Below are 18,940 nucleotides of genomic sequence, written 5' to 3'. Positions count from 1 at the left end.
TTTGGATGCAACTGTTTTCATTTTATTAATTGGCTCACTTATTAATTTATGGGGAAATTGTTTGATGTTTCCTTTGTAATGAGACAAGGATTAATTTTGTTTACTCCAAAGAACAAGCCAACAAAAAAAGTGTATGCTGCTTCCTGTGACATTTGAATCACCATTTTTATTAAGCTTTCAAGGCTATTGCAAGAAAACTTTCTAGATAGTGTCTTTTCTGATAAGGTAAGTTACTTGTTTCTACAATAACTAATTTTAACGCCTGACATGGATTGTTCTTGCTTTTTTTTGAAGTAAAACCAGTTTCCAAGCTGGTGTTTATAGCACTATTTCCACGTGTTATAAAAATCAAGTATTATCTCCAAAACCTCCTTCTGTAAGACACTTTGTTTTATCTTTTAGCTATCACATTTTTAGGATCATAATTTTGGTTTGGAATTTGAAGAGAAAGAGTACTATTGAAAGGATGTATCACTGTTTACTGGAATGATGCTGGAAATATGTGGCTGTATTGCAGAATTAAAAAAGAGGTAGGGGTAATAGTAGAAATATTCCTTAAATTGAAGTCTATGTAGATTAATTGTACTGCTACCTGATTTCATAATGGCAGTCTTTTTGATAATGAGGATACAATTAAATTTGGACAAAACTATTGAATATAATTTCCATTTCAATAGTATAAATGTTTGAAAATATATTTCTTAAACTGTCCCTGTTTTCAAAAGGTCTGGTTTTATATCTGGAGCTGGGCACAAAATCTCTTGCATTTAGAAAACAAGTTTCAGATGCCTTTTCTTGTTTGTGGTTAGTATTTTCACCCATATATTTCTTCCGTTTGTGTGATGAGTTGACATTTCTAGAGTATTTTAACAGAACAGGCTGTAACAGATTTTAGGTATTAACGTTGTAACAGATTGCTGATGGTCTTGCCATGTAATTTTATTGCAGTGCCACAGAAGTCAACTTGATTCAAAGTTGTGTCGTTGGTAGAAACTTAAGATGGCATGCTAACCTTCTTGTAGGATTAGAGCAAAACGAAATCAAAAGCTGCTTGAAAGAGATTCTGATCACTTGTGACCTATGGTATCTCCAGGTTATTTGCAGGCAGTCATATTTCACGAAGTGTATATTTTTGGTTGACTCAGTAAGACATATGTTCTGTGGGCTATATACCAGCTTTCTTCATTTTTTTCCATATCTGAGTTTTACTTTTCAAAAAGTGCTAAAAACTTTTAGCGTTGCCTAACCGTGGACAGGCAGAAAGAAATGTGAAAATCTTAACCAGCGTGCTTCCAAATATCAAGCCCAAAATCAGAGGGTGAAATTCTGACCCTGTTTGAATGAGCAGCCCTGCTGTCGGCTAAACAAGCTCTAGATGCTGTTCGTGCTGTTAGATCACCTGGGAAATAAAACTCACCTGAGTTTTTCCTCACGCTTCCCTGCCCAGTTAAGGGTAAGAGGATGTCTTATGTCTAATTCCAGGATGCTCGTAAAATTAATCATTTCCAGTTCAACTTTTCTATTCAAATCTCTAGAGCCCCAGGTTTGGAAGTCAGCGTGGCGAAATGCTGCCGACTCTCCACTTGCAGTGGAGCTCATGCTTCTGGGAATGGGGCGCGCAGCTCTAGTGAGAAAGGAGGCTGTGAACTCCTTGTGTCATATATTTGTATTTTCCTCTAAAATGAAAGAGGGACAAAGTAAGGACAGTTTTGTAGAAATATGCAAACATTACTCCAAAACCACTGGATTGATATATGAAAAACAGGTTAATAAAACTCTGTGACATAAAATTCTGTAGCAGAGGTACAGTGAGGGACAAGACTGTTACAAAGGCTAACGGATCTCCCTTGGTTGCCTTTATAATGATGGCTAAATTAAGTTTCTGCTAGAAATCACCCTGGAGAGGACTTTATCTCTCTCTTTAAGCTATGAAAAGGGCCTCGTTCATTAGCCTCTGTAGGCTTAGGTTAGCTTTTGTGAATATCCCCATTCTTCTCTGATGTTGTACGGTATACATCAGCTATCATCCCTTCTTGTTTCCCTTTCTTAGACCAGGAGTTTTCTTTCTTTCTAATTCATTCCTGCTAGTAGGTTACTTTTCTTCTCAGTCGTCGTTGCCTGCGAGTTTGAATTTTTCTAGGTCTGTATATAAGGACCAGCAAATTCATGCACATCTCAGCATATTATGGATAATGGACCTGAACGGGCTGCCCTAGTTCGATGCTGGACTCACACTTGGATGCTTTATAAGTCAGAAAAATATTCATTTTCCTATAATATGTCTTTGTTCATCGGTAGCCAAATTGATAGAAAGAACAACCTAGTGACAGAGCATGGCGTAGTTGTGGACAGAGCACACACACAGGAGACCAGAATTCAGTCCAGAGTGACCTCCAGCAAGTTGTTCTGTGCCTCAGTTCCCCATCTGTAAACCACGTTTGTTACACTGGGGAGAATAAAAGGAGGTCAAACCCGCGTTATCCAAAACAACCCCAACTGACTGGAAAATCCTTCATAATTAGGAACTCTCTCACCTGCTCTAGCCCTACGAGTTTTGACACAAAACTGGAAAAATTCCACCCAGAACATTTTGCATAAGAATGTTCATCATAACCTCAGAGAAATTAAGGACAATTGCAAAGTTCACAAGTGGAACATTTTATTGCTTCAGCTAATTTTAGAAGTGCTTTCTACCTCCAGAACTGGAGGTTGACCACCCGGCAACCTTCGTACAGTGCTTCTGATTGTCCCAGGCCAGTGCCATGGATACAGCCTGAGGAGCAGACCTAGCTAATGGCAAAAGCGTAGTGACTGGCCTCTTTTCTTCACACTCATCCAGGTTTACTCTCTGACCTTGAGCAAGTCAATTACTTTGCTTTGAAAAGTAATTAACCTTTTTTTGTAGCCAAGTATCTCACAACTGTGTTTTAGGATTACGTTATTATTGCTGTTAGAAAAGCATTCTGAAACCTTTGAAAGGAAGGCTGTAAAGAGAATTAGGTTATAATTCTATTTATCAGAAGCTCAGAGCAGTATTAGGCTGTAAATCTATTTATCAGGAGCCCAGTCTTCCTCAAGTGAGGTCTTCAAGTTTTAAATTCAGCCACATCATGATTCATTTATATATTATAACATGCCAAATTGTGGCATAATTAGCGTTCTGTGAGTCTGAGATTCTATTTGCATGAAAAAAGAGGGAAAAGATTAGAGGAAAAACTGTTTCATGCTGATCTTCTAATTGTCAATCTTTGTTTAGTTTGGTGCTTGAAAACTGAAGAACATTGAGAAACATTTCAAATTAAAAGCTCCAAACATTTTGGGGTTTTTTGAATACAGTAGCAGAATTCTTAATTTGTTTAATCACTTGCTTGGACTTTTTACTGAAAACGTTTACCAAATTTAACATAAATTAGCAAAAAGGACTTGAACTGTATTTGTTCCTTAATGCAGTTTCTGCTGCTGCTTACCACTCTCCTCCTCCACCTCAGAGAGACCTTATCAGGTCTCTCTGAGAGGTCAGAGTTACGAACTCTGAGCGTCATCTCGTATTGAAACCAGTCAGTTCCACTCTGGGTTTGCAAAGATGGTTGCTCTGCTATTGCTACGTGTCAGGCTTCACGTCGTCACTTGAATGGACTTTATCAGTTTCAGTGGACTCATTGTTCCACAACATCCTTGAGTTAAATAGCATGTTCTTAAAAGGTTCCTAAATGTTAGAAAGGAATTTCTTCATTATTAACAAATTTCTTCCAGAATTCTAAGACTTTGCTGATGGCTTTTATTTGTCTCAGTCAAATGTTGACTGTCTTGGGTGTTCAGATAAACTTTAGCCTTAATTTTCCTTCAATCAGAAAAGGACAACCCTACACTGGAACCAGCATTTAGATAGCGTGTATTTATAATCATAGAAAGAAACCCACTCTGAAAGTCATAGTGCCAAAACCCCAAAAAAGTACTTTTTCACATGCCAGGACATTACAAAAATCCCAGTAGGGCAGTAACTGAAGGGTCAGTAACCTCACATCATAATAAAGAAAGACAGAATACCATGGTCTACTCATTGCAGGGTCTAATTTTAAATCATGACCACTTTTAGGAAGATAGACTATGTTAAAATAGAAAGAAATATGTTTAATGTCTGGCACAGAGATTTAAGGCCTAAGGGAATTGTTAGGATACCCAGTCATGTAGTTGTTCAGCAGACCTTATCTCTTAAGTGGGCAGAACAGGTAACATAAGAGTCCCAAAGATTTCAAGCACACGGACACAGCACAGTGACCGTAGGGTCACTGGCAGGACAAGAACAGAACCCAGGGCTGAGTCTCTCTAAGGACTGGTCAATTTTGCTGTTCGCAGGACGTGCAGATTGAAGTTAAAACAGAGTTGATGCCATGATATACTTTTATTTGACAGGACATTATCTGCTCAACTGCTCAAGACTCAAGAGGTCCTCAATTAACTTCTTTTTTTTTTTCTGGTTTATGGATGATACACAAAGCCACCTATTTAAAGAAAAGAAAAAAAAGAAAAAGAAAAAAAAGACCAAACCAAAAAATCCAAACCCAATACTTCTTGCTATACTCAGTCCTAGTAGCACCCCATTATTTTTCCTCCCTGCTAGACGACTAACAAGAAAGTGAAGACCTCCAATTCCTCCCCTTTCTCCTAAAGAGGTTCACTGCCTTCAAAAGTCCTGTTGTCAGCTCTCTTCTATAATTCAACATATACATTGTGAGTTTTGCTGTGTTGGAATGAAATGTGCTGGTTTACTGTCAGCAGTGAACATAGGACATGTCGTAAAAGAATGTATTTATCCAAATATTTTATCTTTTTTTTTCCCTAGCCCAAAGACCAGCAGCCTGCCCTTGATGCATCTGCATAGCTAAACTAATTTCCAGTTTTACATTATGTTTAAAAGAAATACAGGTCAGAGAATAAAAGGAAAAAGTCACCCTGCTATAATTCCACATCTTCAGTGAAATGCACACACAGACAAACTGTACTTGTTTGGTGCTGCAACCTTGGTGCAGATGTTGAGACTTGGAAAGTGAATTGTACCCGGTGCTCCCCAGTAGATATGGGGACACCAATCCTAACACGCGGAGTTAAAAACCTAATCCAGAAAACATTAAATCACCTAATTTGACATCCATGAATTGAGTGAAATTGTTCAGCTGCATTAATTTACATACATGTCCAAGTGTTCTGGGGGTCCTGTTCTAAGGGAAGACAAAGCAGATGTTTGTGTAATACTTAAGGAGAAGCAGAAGGAAGTTAAATAAGTCTGCTTATTTAATGCCCACAGTGGATTTTCCTGTTGGTTGGTTGGTGTGTTCTTCCCTGGAAACCTTTCTCTCCCTCTGTCTCAGTTATATTGTATAACCCATTAATTACTGTAAAAGCAGTAGAATACAAACAGTACCATAACTTTCAGGTTTTCTCCACCAGAGTAGACATTTCATGGTCTGTCCACCTAGCAGATGCAATATATGCGTATATATTTTAATAAGGCTGTGTTATTATTGGATCCCTGTATTCCAAAGAGATTGCAATTGCAGCGGATCATTACCTCTAGGTCTTGTAGCAATGCCTACTGTGTTAACCGTCAGTAAAAATCCAGAATGGGTAGGTAGTCCTTGCTTTGAGATCAAGCTGTTATTGGTTCTACCCAATGTTCTTGCCCCTTCCTTCTCTATTTGACCCTGCCCCTTAGGACTGCCCATCCTGAGGCCTGCTTTCCCTTGGGAAGGTCTGTAGGGGCACATCATGGAGTTCCTCTCCACGAAGAGGAGACTGCCACCGGGACGGTCACCCTGAACAGCTTACGCAGAATGTGAAGAGAGGGTATATATGCTACATTTGCAGTTGCCGGCATTTCTTAGACCGTACGCAGCAGTGGCTTCACAAACTGTGATTCCTGTGGGCGTAATAAGCAGTCCAGGGCTTGTCTGCAGAGCCATGTCATCTCTGTTTTCAGTGAAAAGTTTGATAAGAAGGCAGCAGCTAAAATGGATGGAGCTCTGCAAGCAGCAAAACACACCGTTCATTGCGCCCAAAAATCTAAATACCTGGGAACAGTGATAATTGAAGTAGGGATCTTACATACCAGTACTCCTTGCAGTAGCCTTTGCTTTTGCTAAGCTGTAATGCCACCTAGCTCATGACAATCTTTTAACAGGGCTGAGATTAGAAATCTTCAGATTTGGTTCATTTTGATAAGGTGTCATATTTTATTGCAAAAGTGCTGCAGCTCCGTTTATTTTTTTCCTCAGAAAACTAGGTCAGGTTGGCACAGTGCAGTTGGGAGAGAACAGGAAAAGGCTGTGCTGCTGCAGCAAATGCTTTATTATCACTTGGGGGGGTTTATGTTTGGTTTTGGGGCAAGGAGGTCTTTTTTTTTTTAAATGAGAGTAATTAAAATCCTTTCCAAATTTAGCTTGATGCTACCATTGCTGCTACTCATCTTTTTCTGACTGCTCATTTTATTACTTAAAGCATTTCTAAAGTAGGTCACAAGCTTTTAAAGAACCAGCTAGAAAAAGTTGTACTGTGTAATCAGTTGTAGTTATTATTTTTTTTTTTAACAAGGATTTTAATTCATGTCATGTACCCGTTCTCACGAGACACACTACTCTTCCACCGCCTTCCTGTCCCTGAAATAAAATGTAAGAGTGGGGGAAATCCAGTCTCTGCAGTTGATGTATCTGCAAAGACAAGAAATGGCCTTTTTTTTATTAAGATCTTAAAGATTGCGGTCAGCAGCATCAGCGTTGCCTACTGAAGCTCTGTTACCTCTCGTTAGTGGCATGGCTGTTCTGTTTCACGGCTTGTGAGCACTTCCCTCCCCACTGTATCGCAGGCATCGTTTCCTATTGCTGTTGTTTTCCCCAGCAAAGCTTGCAGTCCCAAAGCCTTGTGTCATTTCCAGGTAGATGTGTCCCTGCCCAGGGGTGTTACTAAATTGCTAAGATGCTGCTGTTTCCTTGGTGGACTCCTGCTCAGCTGTGCAGGCATCTTGACTTTAGTGCGTCGTCTAGAGGGGAATTGGGAGGCAGATATTTGATGTGCAGACGCTGTTGTGGCAGAGATGGCTCGCAAGGGCCGCTCTGATTTGCACTTTGGGGATAAACTCATTGGTAAAAGTCTCAGGTCAGGAGTTCAGCACACGTCTTCATCTGTAACTTCAATTTCCTTTTCATTTAAGTACTTTTAAAAGTATTTTCCATGATTAGGGGATTGTAGGTGAGGGTGGAGGCAGGAAAGAGGACTGGAAGGGCCAGGCAGAAAGGATGGTGGGGAAGACTTTGCGTTCACTGCCAGAGGTCAGCGATGACCTCAGCGATCAATTCTCATCCTGACCAGTTCACCCCCAAATATTTAATGTTTCTTTTTCTCTTTCAAAGACATTTAGTACTTGCTGCATTGTAGGTTGATAAAAGAAAAATGCATTAGTATTTCCATGCAAGTACAATGTATTATTCTCTACCGTCCCACCATTTTAACTGAAGAAACTGTAACCCAGCATAAATGTCCTTTTGCTACCAAATTTCTTCTCTCAAAATGAAATGACTGTAATTCAGATTCCCACGTGTTTCCTAGAATAAAACATATTTAGCATAAAATTGCTTCTCCAAATGAAATTTTAAACTTTATATCAAAAATAAAATTTAAGGTTTTACTAGGAATTTTTCTGTTGAGAATTTAAGATCCATTTTTAGACCAAAATTTTTCAGTCGAATTTCACTTTTTTTGAATTCCTACTTTTCTAAAACAAACTGACATTTTCCATGAAGCTGGGTTCTTTTATTCACAAATATTTTCTGTTAAAATACATCAACATTTTAAAAATAAAAGTGTTAGGGCATTTTGGATCAAGCTTAGTGCAAAACTCCTTTTTCTTCCAAAAATACCCTGATGCAATGACGGTTTTTTTAATTTATGTTAGTTTTGGAAGCTTATAAATGCTCAAGATTCAGAGCATGAATTTAATCCTCTAAAAGGGATTAGGAAACTTCCCTCATGAGCCTGGCCATCTCTTGTAGGGCTTCTTGCATCTTCCTTAGGATGGTTTTGCCTGCTGAACTGAAACAAAACTTTTGTACAGTTATAGTCATTTTCTTTTGCACAGGCTTTAAGTCATCGCAAAATAATTTTTAGATCTGTTTTCCCTACTGAGTTCTCGTAAGGACTATATTTATTGTAGATGTCAGTGCCCCAAACACTCCTTTATTCCTTGTTGTTCTGTACAGGGTAATGACTGAGCAGAGCACTGCCTACGTTTCCTTCTGGGCCAAGTTATCGAAAGTCAAGTTTACTGAAGGCATCTTGACCTTCACATCTCTTCTGTAGCCTAGGCTGTAACAATTAACACCAACTTAAAATTTAAATAGATCAGTGAGGAAATCAAGGTTTGACTTGAACCAGCCCACAACAACAAAGGTAACAAAATCTTCTTTACTGCAAGCCTCTTTCCATCAAAAAGGGGCCAGCTTTTGGGCAGTACTCATATCTAAGTATCAGAATGGTTGACAAAGGACATATTCATCATGTTTCACACTCAGTGACAACACAGAAAAAAATATGTGTCTCTCAATTTCACACATGGCTGGGACTTCAGAACATTGGAAGTGATTTTTCCCTGTGGAAATGCTGAATCTGCTCAAACTGTTTTTTTCTTTGACAGAAATTATCTAGAATCACTAGTTTCCTTTGCTCTTTCGTCTATAACCAAATTTGTGGAATTCCACTGAATGTATTTGAATTGAGAAGGATTTAGAGACTATGTTTACCAGATGATTAAAATATCAGGAAACACTGAAATTAATTTTAGTGATGAACTTAATTGCTTATATACATTTTTATCTTTGAAAATATCTTTCAAAAACTGTGCTCCAAGGATATAGGCAGCAAAGCTCTAAAGTGTGCATTTGGCTTCAAGCATGTTAATATTACAGCTGAGAGCAATAGCATTTCTCCTGTGTTTAGACTATGCACATGTCTGGCTTCAATGTGGAATTTCAATAAGTCGTCTACAGGAGACCTGCTTTCTTGTTATGGGAACGACCCCACTCTTACTCAAATGTGCATAAGGGAATACTGACTTTTTGTGGACTCTTTCACCCTCCCTCTTTTATCATTCAGCAGTGATAAACTTTCTGTAGTCCATCACAGAATCACAGAATGGTTGAGGTGGCATGGGACCTGTGGAGCTCATCTAGTCCATCCCCCTGCTTAAGTAGGGTCACCTAAAGCAGATTGCTCCAAGGATGGAGATTCCACAGTCTCTCTGGGCAACCTGTGCCAGTGTTCAACCACTCTCACAGTGAAAGGGGTTTTTATCTTCTGTTTAAATGGAATCCCTTGTATTTTAGTTTATGCTTGCTGCATTTTCTCCTGTCAGTGGGCACCACTGAAAAGATCCTGCCTCCCTCTTCTTCATTCCCTCCCATCAGGTATTTGTACACATTGATGAGAAGCTCTCTGAGCCTTCCTTCCTGTAGGCTGAACAGTCCCAGCTCTTTCAGCCTTTCCTCATTGGAGAGATGCTCTAGTCCCTTAATCACCTTTGTGGCACTTCACTCAACTCTTTCCAGTAGCTCCGTATCTCTCTTGTGCTGGAGAGCCCAGAATTGGACCGGAACTCCAGATGTGTCTTGCAGTGCTGTGTAGAGGAGAAGGATCACCTCCCTCCACCTGCTGGCAGTGCTCTTCCTAATGCCCTGCAGGATGCTGTTGGCCTTACCCACAAGGGCATGTTTGCTCATGGTCAACTTGGTGTCCACCAGGACCCCCAGGTTCTTCTCTGCAAAGCTGCTTTCCATCTGGTTGGCCCTCAGCATGTGCTGGTACCTGCAGTTATTCCTCCCCAGAGGCAAGACTTTGCATCTCCCCTTGCTGAATTTCATGAGATTTCTCTCATCCCAGTTCTCCCAGCAAGGTTGCGCTGGATGGCAGCACACCCACCTGGTGTATCAGCCACTCCTCCCAGTTTTGTGTCATCTGTCAATTTGCTATGGGTTCACACTGTCCCACTGTCCAGGTCATTAATGAAGATGTTGATCAGTATTGGTCCCAATTTCAACTCCGGCAGTACCTCACTAGTGTCATTACTTTAAATTGTCTCCTTTAATATTGTACCTAGGATTCACTAATGATTTCTTATCCACGTCTTAGGCTCATGGCTGCTTTGCTTTTGGAAGTCGGTCAGCTGAAACTAATCAATTTAAAACTGTCTAAATGTCTTCTAAGCATGTAAGTCACCAGCTAATTCAGGTATACTTTATCACGTGGCCCTTTTTTACCAGATGCCATCCTCAAACCTGTTTTATGGTTGAATATAGAGAGTACCACTGAGAATACTGCCAGGATTTTACATGAAAAGGTACACCAATGCACAGCTGAAATATATCATGGCTTCATTTTATTCTGTAAATCTGACAGTAGTCAGAAAGGAATGAGCTCAATAATGAAGACAGGAGAAAATTCTGGCTCTACCAGACTCTGTGAAAACCTGTAAAAAAAATGTGGGTACGAACAATTTCAGAAAAAAAGAAAAGAAATCAAATGCTAAGCCCTAGCATTAATCTACTTTTTTCATGTACTGCTGCTGGTGAAGATATTAACAGCACCCAGGAATCTGAGCAGGTGAAAAGGTCCTGGGTGATAGCTTGGGAGAGACCTGAATCAATACCGAGCACCCCACAGACAGTTTGTCTCTACTTAACCATGGAGCTGCGTTTCTGACCAGCAATACTGCTCATCACTCGAGCTTCTTGTGTTCAGAATTACAGGGCCGGTTAACCTGCACTAGCATCTCTGGGCACCAGTGTGTTACTTGTATTAAATGATGAATTGCACTCCCTGACTCTCACGTGTTGATTAGTTAAAATAAATTTTTAAAAAATAAATAAATAAAAATCCAGCAAATAATCTAGGTTTAATTCTGTAGCCAGTTAGCAACTTTTCTGTCTACCTCTTCTGAAAATCTTTCTGAAAAACTTTTAGTAGCTTTCAGCTGCTACATTTGACATGCTTACTTACGGCCTCTAATTTCACAGTACAGTGTTTGTACTGCGATGGTAATTCTTGAGCTTTGCTAGCCAGGCTCGCAATAGAGGAAGGGTATCCATTAAAAGAGATGCATACAGAGCCATTAATTTGAATTTTGCCAACTAAATTACTCAGGCTGACCTCAGTAGCAAGTACAAGTTGTATTGGACAAGCTGGATGCTTCTGGTAAAAGTTCTGTGGGTGAATTGAAGAAAATACCTAGCTTGCCGTAGAGGCATTGGGGCTAGGCTATGCCAACCCACTCTGTAGCTAGTAAAAAGTGTTTGAGGGACATAGTCTAGACAGGTCTCTCCCACAAAAGCATTTCTGTATGTCTGCACCACTGTGAACGCTTAGTTGAGGTACTTTCACTGCTTTAATTTGTCCCAGTTTGAAGTTTAGGTAAGTAGCGAATTATGCTGTACTGGGATAAGGGAAAAATTTAGATGACGGCACCAATGTTTGAGTTTGCGTGGTGTAAACAAAGCAGACAGCAATACCAATTAAGGCGAAACAGAATTCCTGGGATGCTCGATCCCGTAGTTAAGCCAGAGCTCTTGCCCTTTTTGCTCGCGGTCATGGGGTGTGTAAACACGGTACAACGCAGTGTGGTGCGGTTACCAGATCAGCCTCTAAATGAGCTGCTTTGCCTAGGCGGTCCACCAAAACCATGTCACTTTTGGACCTTGAAGCAGTATAGTTGTATTCTTACAGCGCAGTCCTGGTTGGCATCCATCCTGGCTGCTTAAAGCAGAACTTCATCACCAAGAGCTCTGCACCCACTCAGAAGCTCCCAGGACCTGACTTTGTATTACTCTGCTGTGCCACGAAGATAAAACAGCTTGTTAAAAGCTAACACCTGTGTCTCTACTTTCCTGTAGGTACTTGCTTTTGCCTTCTGTGACATATGCCCTCCATTCCTATTGCTTCTCTCTCTTTCATTTTTAGAAAAGCAAAAATTCTAGTATCTTTAAACACTCAAGCATAACTTAAAGGCATCACTGGGAAGATTGCAGTTACTCTGAGGGAAGGAAGAGACAAAGCAAGAGTATTGCCAGTGTTTTGAAAATACGGCATGTGTTTAAATGTCTTGTGAGTTCATTTTGGTCAAAGGGTCAGGACTTTTATTAAGTCTAGTCACAATAACAAAATATGAGATTTCCAGAGGGTAGCAGGCATCCAGAGAAATCAAGAAACTCTGATCTCTGCAATGAGGTAAGATTTCCTTGTAGAACCTTGTTAGAAACTTTTATTTATAAAATAATGATATTGTTAGACATTTTTCCTTATAATAATACTGTTAGCTTTACAATGCAGTTGTAACCTTGGGTCGCTAATGTATTTTGCAAATTTATGTGATTAATTGTTCAGCAGTTCTCACCAAAAGAAACAAAATAGAGAAAATGAAATCAGCAAACTTGTGCAAAACTGCTTTCCAAGACAATAAAAAAGTACTTAGCTGAAAATAAACAGGTGTCTGGGACAGCTTGAAGGAGTGTCCCCCTCTTAATAGATTAATTTGTTTTTCTTATCCTTCAGTGTTGTTGCAATGATTTATTTTGCAATCATTTTTCTTTCTTTATGCCTCCCTAATAGAGAGCCTTGTTCCATTCATTATGTATTCTTAAGGAAAAAGATGATGCAGTTCAATGTCAGCCTTATTTAGATCGGGAAATAGTCTATTAGAATTACCATAAAGCAAAAGGTACAATATTTTTACACCTATGTATATACCTACATGCCTACCTATATTCATTTCCATCTATGTAGGATTAATGTTTCTGGGGTTTTTATACTTATATAACCTATGGGAGATTAACATACACTTATAGAAATTATCAAGATAAATTATTGAATGACATATTAACCTTGTGGCTGTGCTTTTTAGCTCCAGTGAGGAAAATGAGCATTCCTTTCCTGGTGGTTCCACATTTATCAGGTTCACAACTTCACAACCATTTTCTAACGGCTGTCTTCTAGTGCTCTGCATCTTATAGGAAACCATTTGACTCTACAGAAAGTCTCTCTCCTCATTTGTTGTAGCTAAATTCTATCTTAATCTGCTGGAACAGCAGGCAGACTAGCCAGCTCTGTTGTTTTATTTTCATCTGCTTTATAATTCATACCATGAGACTGATGCATTCTCGAATCTGACCCCAGGGACTCCAGTTGCAATATCTTTGCATCTTTGGCAACATCTCTCTGCTCCCCCTTGGCATATTCTAAGGCTACAAATGGCATCACGTATCCGTGCCTACTAGATACATAAAAATCAATGGTATTTAGCTTTGTTCCAATTTAGATAACAAAATCCTCTTTTCCCAAGGAATGAAGACATCACAGACTTTCCCTGTGCCTAGGACATGAGTTAGCAGCTGGAATGCTGGAGTCAGCGTTTCATTCCATGAGAGTGAATAGCATCAGACCTCCAGAGATTTCTTAACTGACCTTCAAAACACAAAGTCTAGCTTCCAGCAAACTTAAAGTAAACATATTTCTCTAGAGATTAGGATCAAAGCACAAGAAAAACATTCTACTTAACTACGTGGTGCTCGTACCATTACTTATTTATTAGAGCAAGGGTAAGTGGTGCTGGGGGAGGCGAGATTCACTTTTTTTGTTGCATTGTCTAACGGTAAAAGTAGTTCACAAAGGTTACCCAGACCTTTGCCAGGAGATTTGCAAAAATCATCCTTCTTTTTCATACCATCATTGCTTCATTCCCAAATATGGTTTTATATCATCGTGCTCAAACCCTGAAGATTTCTGAAACAAAGCCTTGGGTGACTTGAGCACTTTACAAGAAGAGCAGCTCAAGGACACCCCCAGGCTTTGACTCTGGTTTTGGGTGTACTCTTCTAATGTTCTCAAGCAACCACATTCATCTGTAAAACAGGAGTAATGGCACTTTGTTTCCCTATCCATATAGTTTTTTAGGAGGATGACTACATTGCAAATTTACATGTTCTGGAGTATTACAATCGCAGGTCTTGTATGTGTACATAACCCAGGCTTCCTGGAACAGCTTGGCTTCCTGTGAAGAAAAAAAATAATCAAGAAAACCACTTTTTGAAGAAAATTGTTGCATATGCAGAGTTTTCAGTAGCTTAAAAACGTATCACCATTCATTGAAAATGAAAAATGAGAATGAAAAAACAGAGATGTATCTGCAAACATCTGAAGGTATTTGTGGGTGAGCTTTGCACAACAAAACCCACTGTAAATAACAGATAAACTCTCCGTGCGTTCTCTGTTAGGATTTTCCTGTCGACACTTTTAGGCTGAGATGAAACTGTGTAAGGAATCTGGGGTACTGATTCAGCAGGGAGGAAATCAGAAAGGTAATCTACTCGGGGTTATCCTCAGAGACAGTTCATAACTCTAACTCCCACATAAAAAGGAATGAAAATTCCTCTGAAACCCAGTTTCAAGCCTGTCCTATGACCTTGAATATGGAGCCCAGTTAACCACAAACATTCCTTGACTGTCTCCCTAGCCACCAGTTTGTGCTGCTTCCCCAATATAGAAAATGAGCAAAACTTAACCTTGATTTTGGTGATGGCTATGTAGTGGTCGTGCACTGGATTACCACACTGTGTCTCATTTTTAAATGTCATGTTGTGTAAATGTACAGGTTGATGGATGTCTTTTTCTCATATTCATGGGTTCATTCGTTTCACATTCAAATCTCTGTTTGATCTTAAGGAAATGGAAGTCCAGGTTCAAGCTGTGTTATACTGTTATTCCAAAAATATCACATAAAACATATCTGTAATATTTTTAAGCAAGTATGTTTCCCACTGATCTGAGTTATAGATTATTTGATTTCTCTACTGTCTTGGCTAACACAAAGATTTAGGGCAGTCAAAAATACAGTAACTCAATTGAACTCAAAAGACGTTCGATTTACAGGGACAAGTTTTCCATAGCTTGTGCCAAATCAATAATTCATTACTTTTGGTCTGAGATAAACGTTATAGCCTCTCTTTCTGCTCCCTTTTCACTGTCTTACTACTATCCCTCCAGGAACAGATTAATAAATGCCTGACCTTATGCATTGGTACCAGTGGAGACCTGCCATGATTGTTCTTTCTCGTAGTTCAAACAATCATTTTGAATTACATCTCACAAAGCAGAACCCCAGAAAAAGATGAAATACCTTTTTAAAACTGAACCGTGGGTATAAGACCGGCAGTAAGTGTATAAAATCAAGTATGAGGGAGTAATTCCAAATGGACTAGATGTAAGCTCTGTGATGGCAAGTGGTCCTTCAAATGTTGTTCTTCAAATGCTTCTCTTCCTTAGTCTCAGGCTTTGCACATGGTTAAGATAAACTAATTTGCACTGTTATTCGAAGTGCAAGGATTTCAGCTGCCAAAAGTCACTGATATGTAAATATTTAGGAGACCTTCCTTGGTTATTCTCAAATCCTCTAAAATTTACGATTGCTGGCACTGACTTCAGCGACACTCCACGAGTTTAATGAAGAGTGCAGTCCAATGAGTCCAGCAGATGTTTCTGGGTTTGCTTCACTGGGAACTTTCTGGACTCTTCTTTCTTCCTTCCCAGGAATCAAGACCCAATTTTAGCAAAGTGCTGATGATCCAACCAGCAACAACAAGACTGAAATAAGTCTTCATCTCCACAATCCTTAAAATGTTCAGCATTGCATATCTATAAGAAGCTGAGGTTTGGATGCTTATCCAAGCCTCTTTAGCCTGGAAAACTGAAGGATGGGAAACTCATACAATTGTCTCTCAATAGATTTGTGGTATTTCCTGCACTTGTCTGGCACAGAAATATAATCTATCTCACAGTATTTTGGCACTGCCAACATGGAACCTGGCAATGCAGAAGTATGTAAGAAAAAACAATCTTTTCCAACAACAACAAAAGAAATTGCTTTGAGTTATGATTTTGTTTGGATTTTATTTAGTTTATTTCTCTTTATATTTTGGTCTTTTGCCATCCAGGGGTACTTGTGCCACCTTACACTGCCACCAAACATTAGCAGCACAGCTGAGGTTATGCAAAAGACAGCCATACAGCTTGGAGTTCCTTGTCTTCCTTCTGCTTCAGGGTATTTTGAAAAGGAAGGAATGAGCAGGAAGGCAGGAATGGCAAGAGAAAGCCAGGAACACACTACAAAGTGCTTGCCACTCCTCTTTGGCCTTTTACCTCCGCAGCTGGTTTCATTTTTGCACTGTAGCTTCTATCTCCATTCCCTGATTTCTGGATAAACCATGCCTCACATAATGCTCCTAATGTCAGTAGTTGTACATAGAGAGTGTGAAGACAACTTCATTTTAAGGTACTTGACCTATAAATGTTAGTACCGTTAGATTAAGCTGAAGCAGCCTTCTTGCTGCCCTTTACGTAAGTAACACAATACACCATATATGTTGTTAAAAGGTACCTGTTTAGTACGGAACAGCCCAGCATTAGAAATCCAGGGCACTGCAAATGACCAAGAAACGCCTGTCCTAACTTTCACAGGTAAAGCAGCATTACTTATTATTTGGGCAAGCAAACGGCCATTGACTGAATGACATGATTTTTCCATCTTTCCAGATCACGTGGAGAGCATCTCCAGAATGACCAGCAGTAACACAGACTGCCACTACTGCCTGCAGTCTCTTCGTGGAAGGAAGTATGCATTAAGAGAAGAAAATGCTTATTGTGTTTCGTGTTATGACAGCCTGTTTGCCAACCCCTGTGAAGAGTGCAAGCAACCTATTGAGTGCGATTCCAAGGTAAAGATTTAGCTTTCACTTCTTGGTTTTTTGCTAAATTACACACAAATCCCATTTCTTTCATGACTGTACCTGACCCTCTGCATACCCCTGTGCTGGAGAAGAGACATAAGCATAGCCACTGTATATCCATACAGAGAGAAATAGCACTGTTTTCCCAGAATAGGAAAGCTCCAAGGCCAAAGATTAGGAAATCTGCACAAATACACACTTCAGACATACGGCAAGGCTGTGGTGTATGTGTGGACCACAGCTAGACTCCATCCTTTACTTCTTGTCACTCACTGGCTGCAGAGACTACACAGTGCTTGAGTGACAGTAGGGCACTGGTGTAATTCAGTGGGTCAGGACAAAGGAAACTTCAGAATTCCTGAGAGATATCCATTGAAAACAGTATTTTGAGTATTGCATAATTACTTTTACTGTGAGTTTTGACATGCAAATATCAAGCTGGAAAGAAACCGTTTATAATTTGTATATTATTCCCTCTGTCTTTTGGAAATTAAGTATACTTTAATTTTAACTTAATTCCGTGCTTACCTTGCTCATCTCACAGACGGCCTGTTAGTGGCAGTGTTTCTGGGCTTGGATTTCCTTTCACCTTTCCCCTTTTTTAGAATATTAATTAATAATATGAGTTCGTTTGTGGTCTTTGACAGGGTTTACAGTACACCATACTTCAATTTACAGTCTGTACACTTTGAATTTTAAGTTCAGATTAAACCTGCCAAAATGCCTTTTTTTTGCCAAGTTCAGTATGTAGTGCTTACCTTCTCCCCATGCTCACTTTGCCTACATTCTTTTGAAATAAAAGGTCAGAAAGTTATTAAAATAAGCCTCTCAGGAGGCCTCCCTGGCCAAAGCACTTCATGGTTTTCGAAGCACATTGTCTGAGTACATCTCAGTGCTGTAAAGGAATCATCCACGGAAAATGCTGATTTGAATGAAGACTCTTCTCAAGCTCTCACCAGCATTTTTCAACAGCAAATTTATAGACGTAGCTCCAGTCAGTCACCTGGAGAACATGTGCTCTGAGCTCACTAATTACACTTTTAAAATTTAAAATTAAGTAAGCGGCAGGACCACTGGTGCCAAAGATCATTAACAAAAAAATATGTCTTTGGGCTGAGTGGAAAGAAAAATTGGGATGAAAAAATACAAAACAGGAGTAACAAGAAAGGGGTGCAACAGGCCAGAGTCAGCTAGAAAAGTGGCCCATGGAGATCTACAGCAGGTTGTCCTGCCTCTGCCAAAGTGCTAGAGCTTGGCTCTCTTCCTCTCCATCTCACCCAGTCTTTGCCTCAGGCTGCTCTGGGGCAATAGCCTATTTTCTGAAAGGTTCAGAGTGCTAACTAAAGCAAATGAAAGTGGTAAGCGTTCAGCATCTCCTGAAACAAGGCATGGTCTATAGTTCATTTTTAGCACTTTAAAGGTTGAGGATCTGACAAAGGAGAAAAACGAGATTGGATTTGTGTTCTTTTGTGCCCTTTTGTGCTTCATACATATAAATGAGACCTGGAAGGGTCTGGTTTATTTTTTTTTGGGGGGGGGGGATGCATTATTCCCTTGGTTTTTTTAACCTTGGAAAAATTAAATCTGCTGTTTGCTCTTTTTTTGAATTCTTAGTGGAGGTCTCGTACATATACTGTTAGCTTTTTCATTCCCTAAGCCTGCTGAGTCTTAAACAAACATTTTTCTGCCAAGTTTTTAGGAGGAGTTATATTAGGTGTAAACAAAAGCAATGATTTTTTAATAATCTTCCTAAGAATCATTTTGTCCTCAATGAGATTTTAATTGCTTTTTTTCTGCAACAATAGGATCTTTCTTTATTGTTATGTATTGTTAGCTGGAAGAAAAATTAGTGACGTTAAAAAATACCTGAAGTTCATTTCAAAGTCTGTAGAGAATGCACTTCTTGTCAGGTGTCCTGCGCACATTAAAATGTTTATCACTTGTTTCCCCTTGAAGGCCAACTGTAAAATATAAAACAGTTCTTCCAATAAAAACATATCTCTGATGTTACGTAAGGAAGAACTATTGCCTGTGCCAAAGCAGCTCCTAATGGCCTCTTCAAGGGATCCACAAAAGATCCCAACACAGTGATGCTGGGCACTTATATGACCTCTGAGCAGATGCAC

The 18,940-nt window shown here is 39.5% G+C and overlaps 1 protein-coding gene across 7 annotated transcripts in view; it reads left to right on the top strand.

Annotated features, from left to right (window-relative positions):
• The window catches only part of FHL5 (four and a half LIM domains 5), a 31,731-nt gene that overhangs the window by 1,396 nt on the left and 11,395 nt on the right, over window positions 1-18,940 (top strand). For 2 of the 7 annotated variants that reach the window (XR_010070389.1, XM_063329937.1), the window contains exon 2: window positions 16,621-16,802. Coding sequence is in view for 1 of the 7 variants with exons in the window: in XM_063329937.1 (XP_063186007.1) it covers window positions 16,644-16,802 (159 nt within the window). In the remaining 6 variants the exon portion in view is untranslated. Of the gene's footprint in view, window positions 1-145; window positions 226-400; window positions 531-12,234; window positions 12,265-16,461; window positions 16,546-16,620; window positions 16,803-18,940 lie in introns of those variants that run through there. The other 5 variants (XR_010070390.1, XR_010070393.1, XR_010070391.1 and 2 more) reach the window with 5 other exon arrangements.

This window comes from Chroicocephalus ridibundus, chromosome 3 (assembly GCF_963924245.1).
Source record: "Chroicocephalus ridibundus chromosome 3, bChrRid1.1, whole genome shotgun sequence".
NCBI lineage: Eukaryota > Metazoa > Chordata > Aves > Charadriiformes > Laridae > Chroicocephalus > Chroicocephalus ridibundus.
Note: the sequence above shows the minus strand (reverse complement) of the source record. Positions and strands in the feature narration are given on the sequence as shown.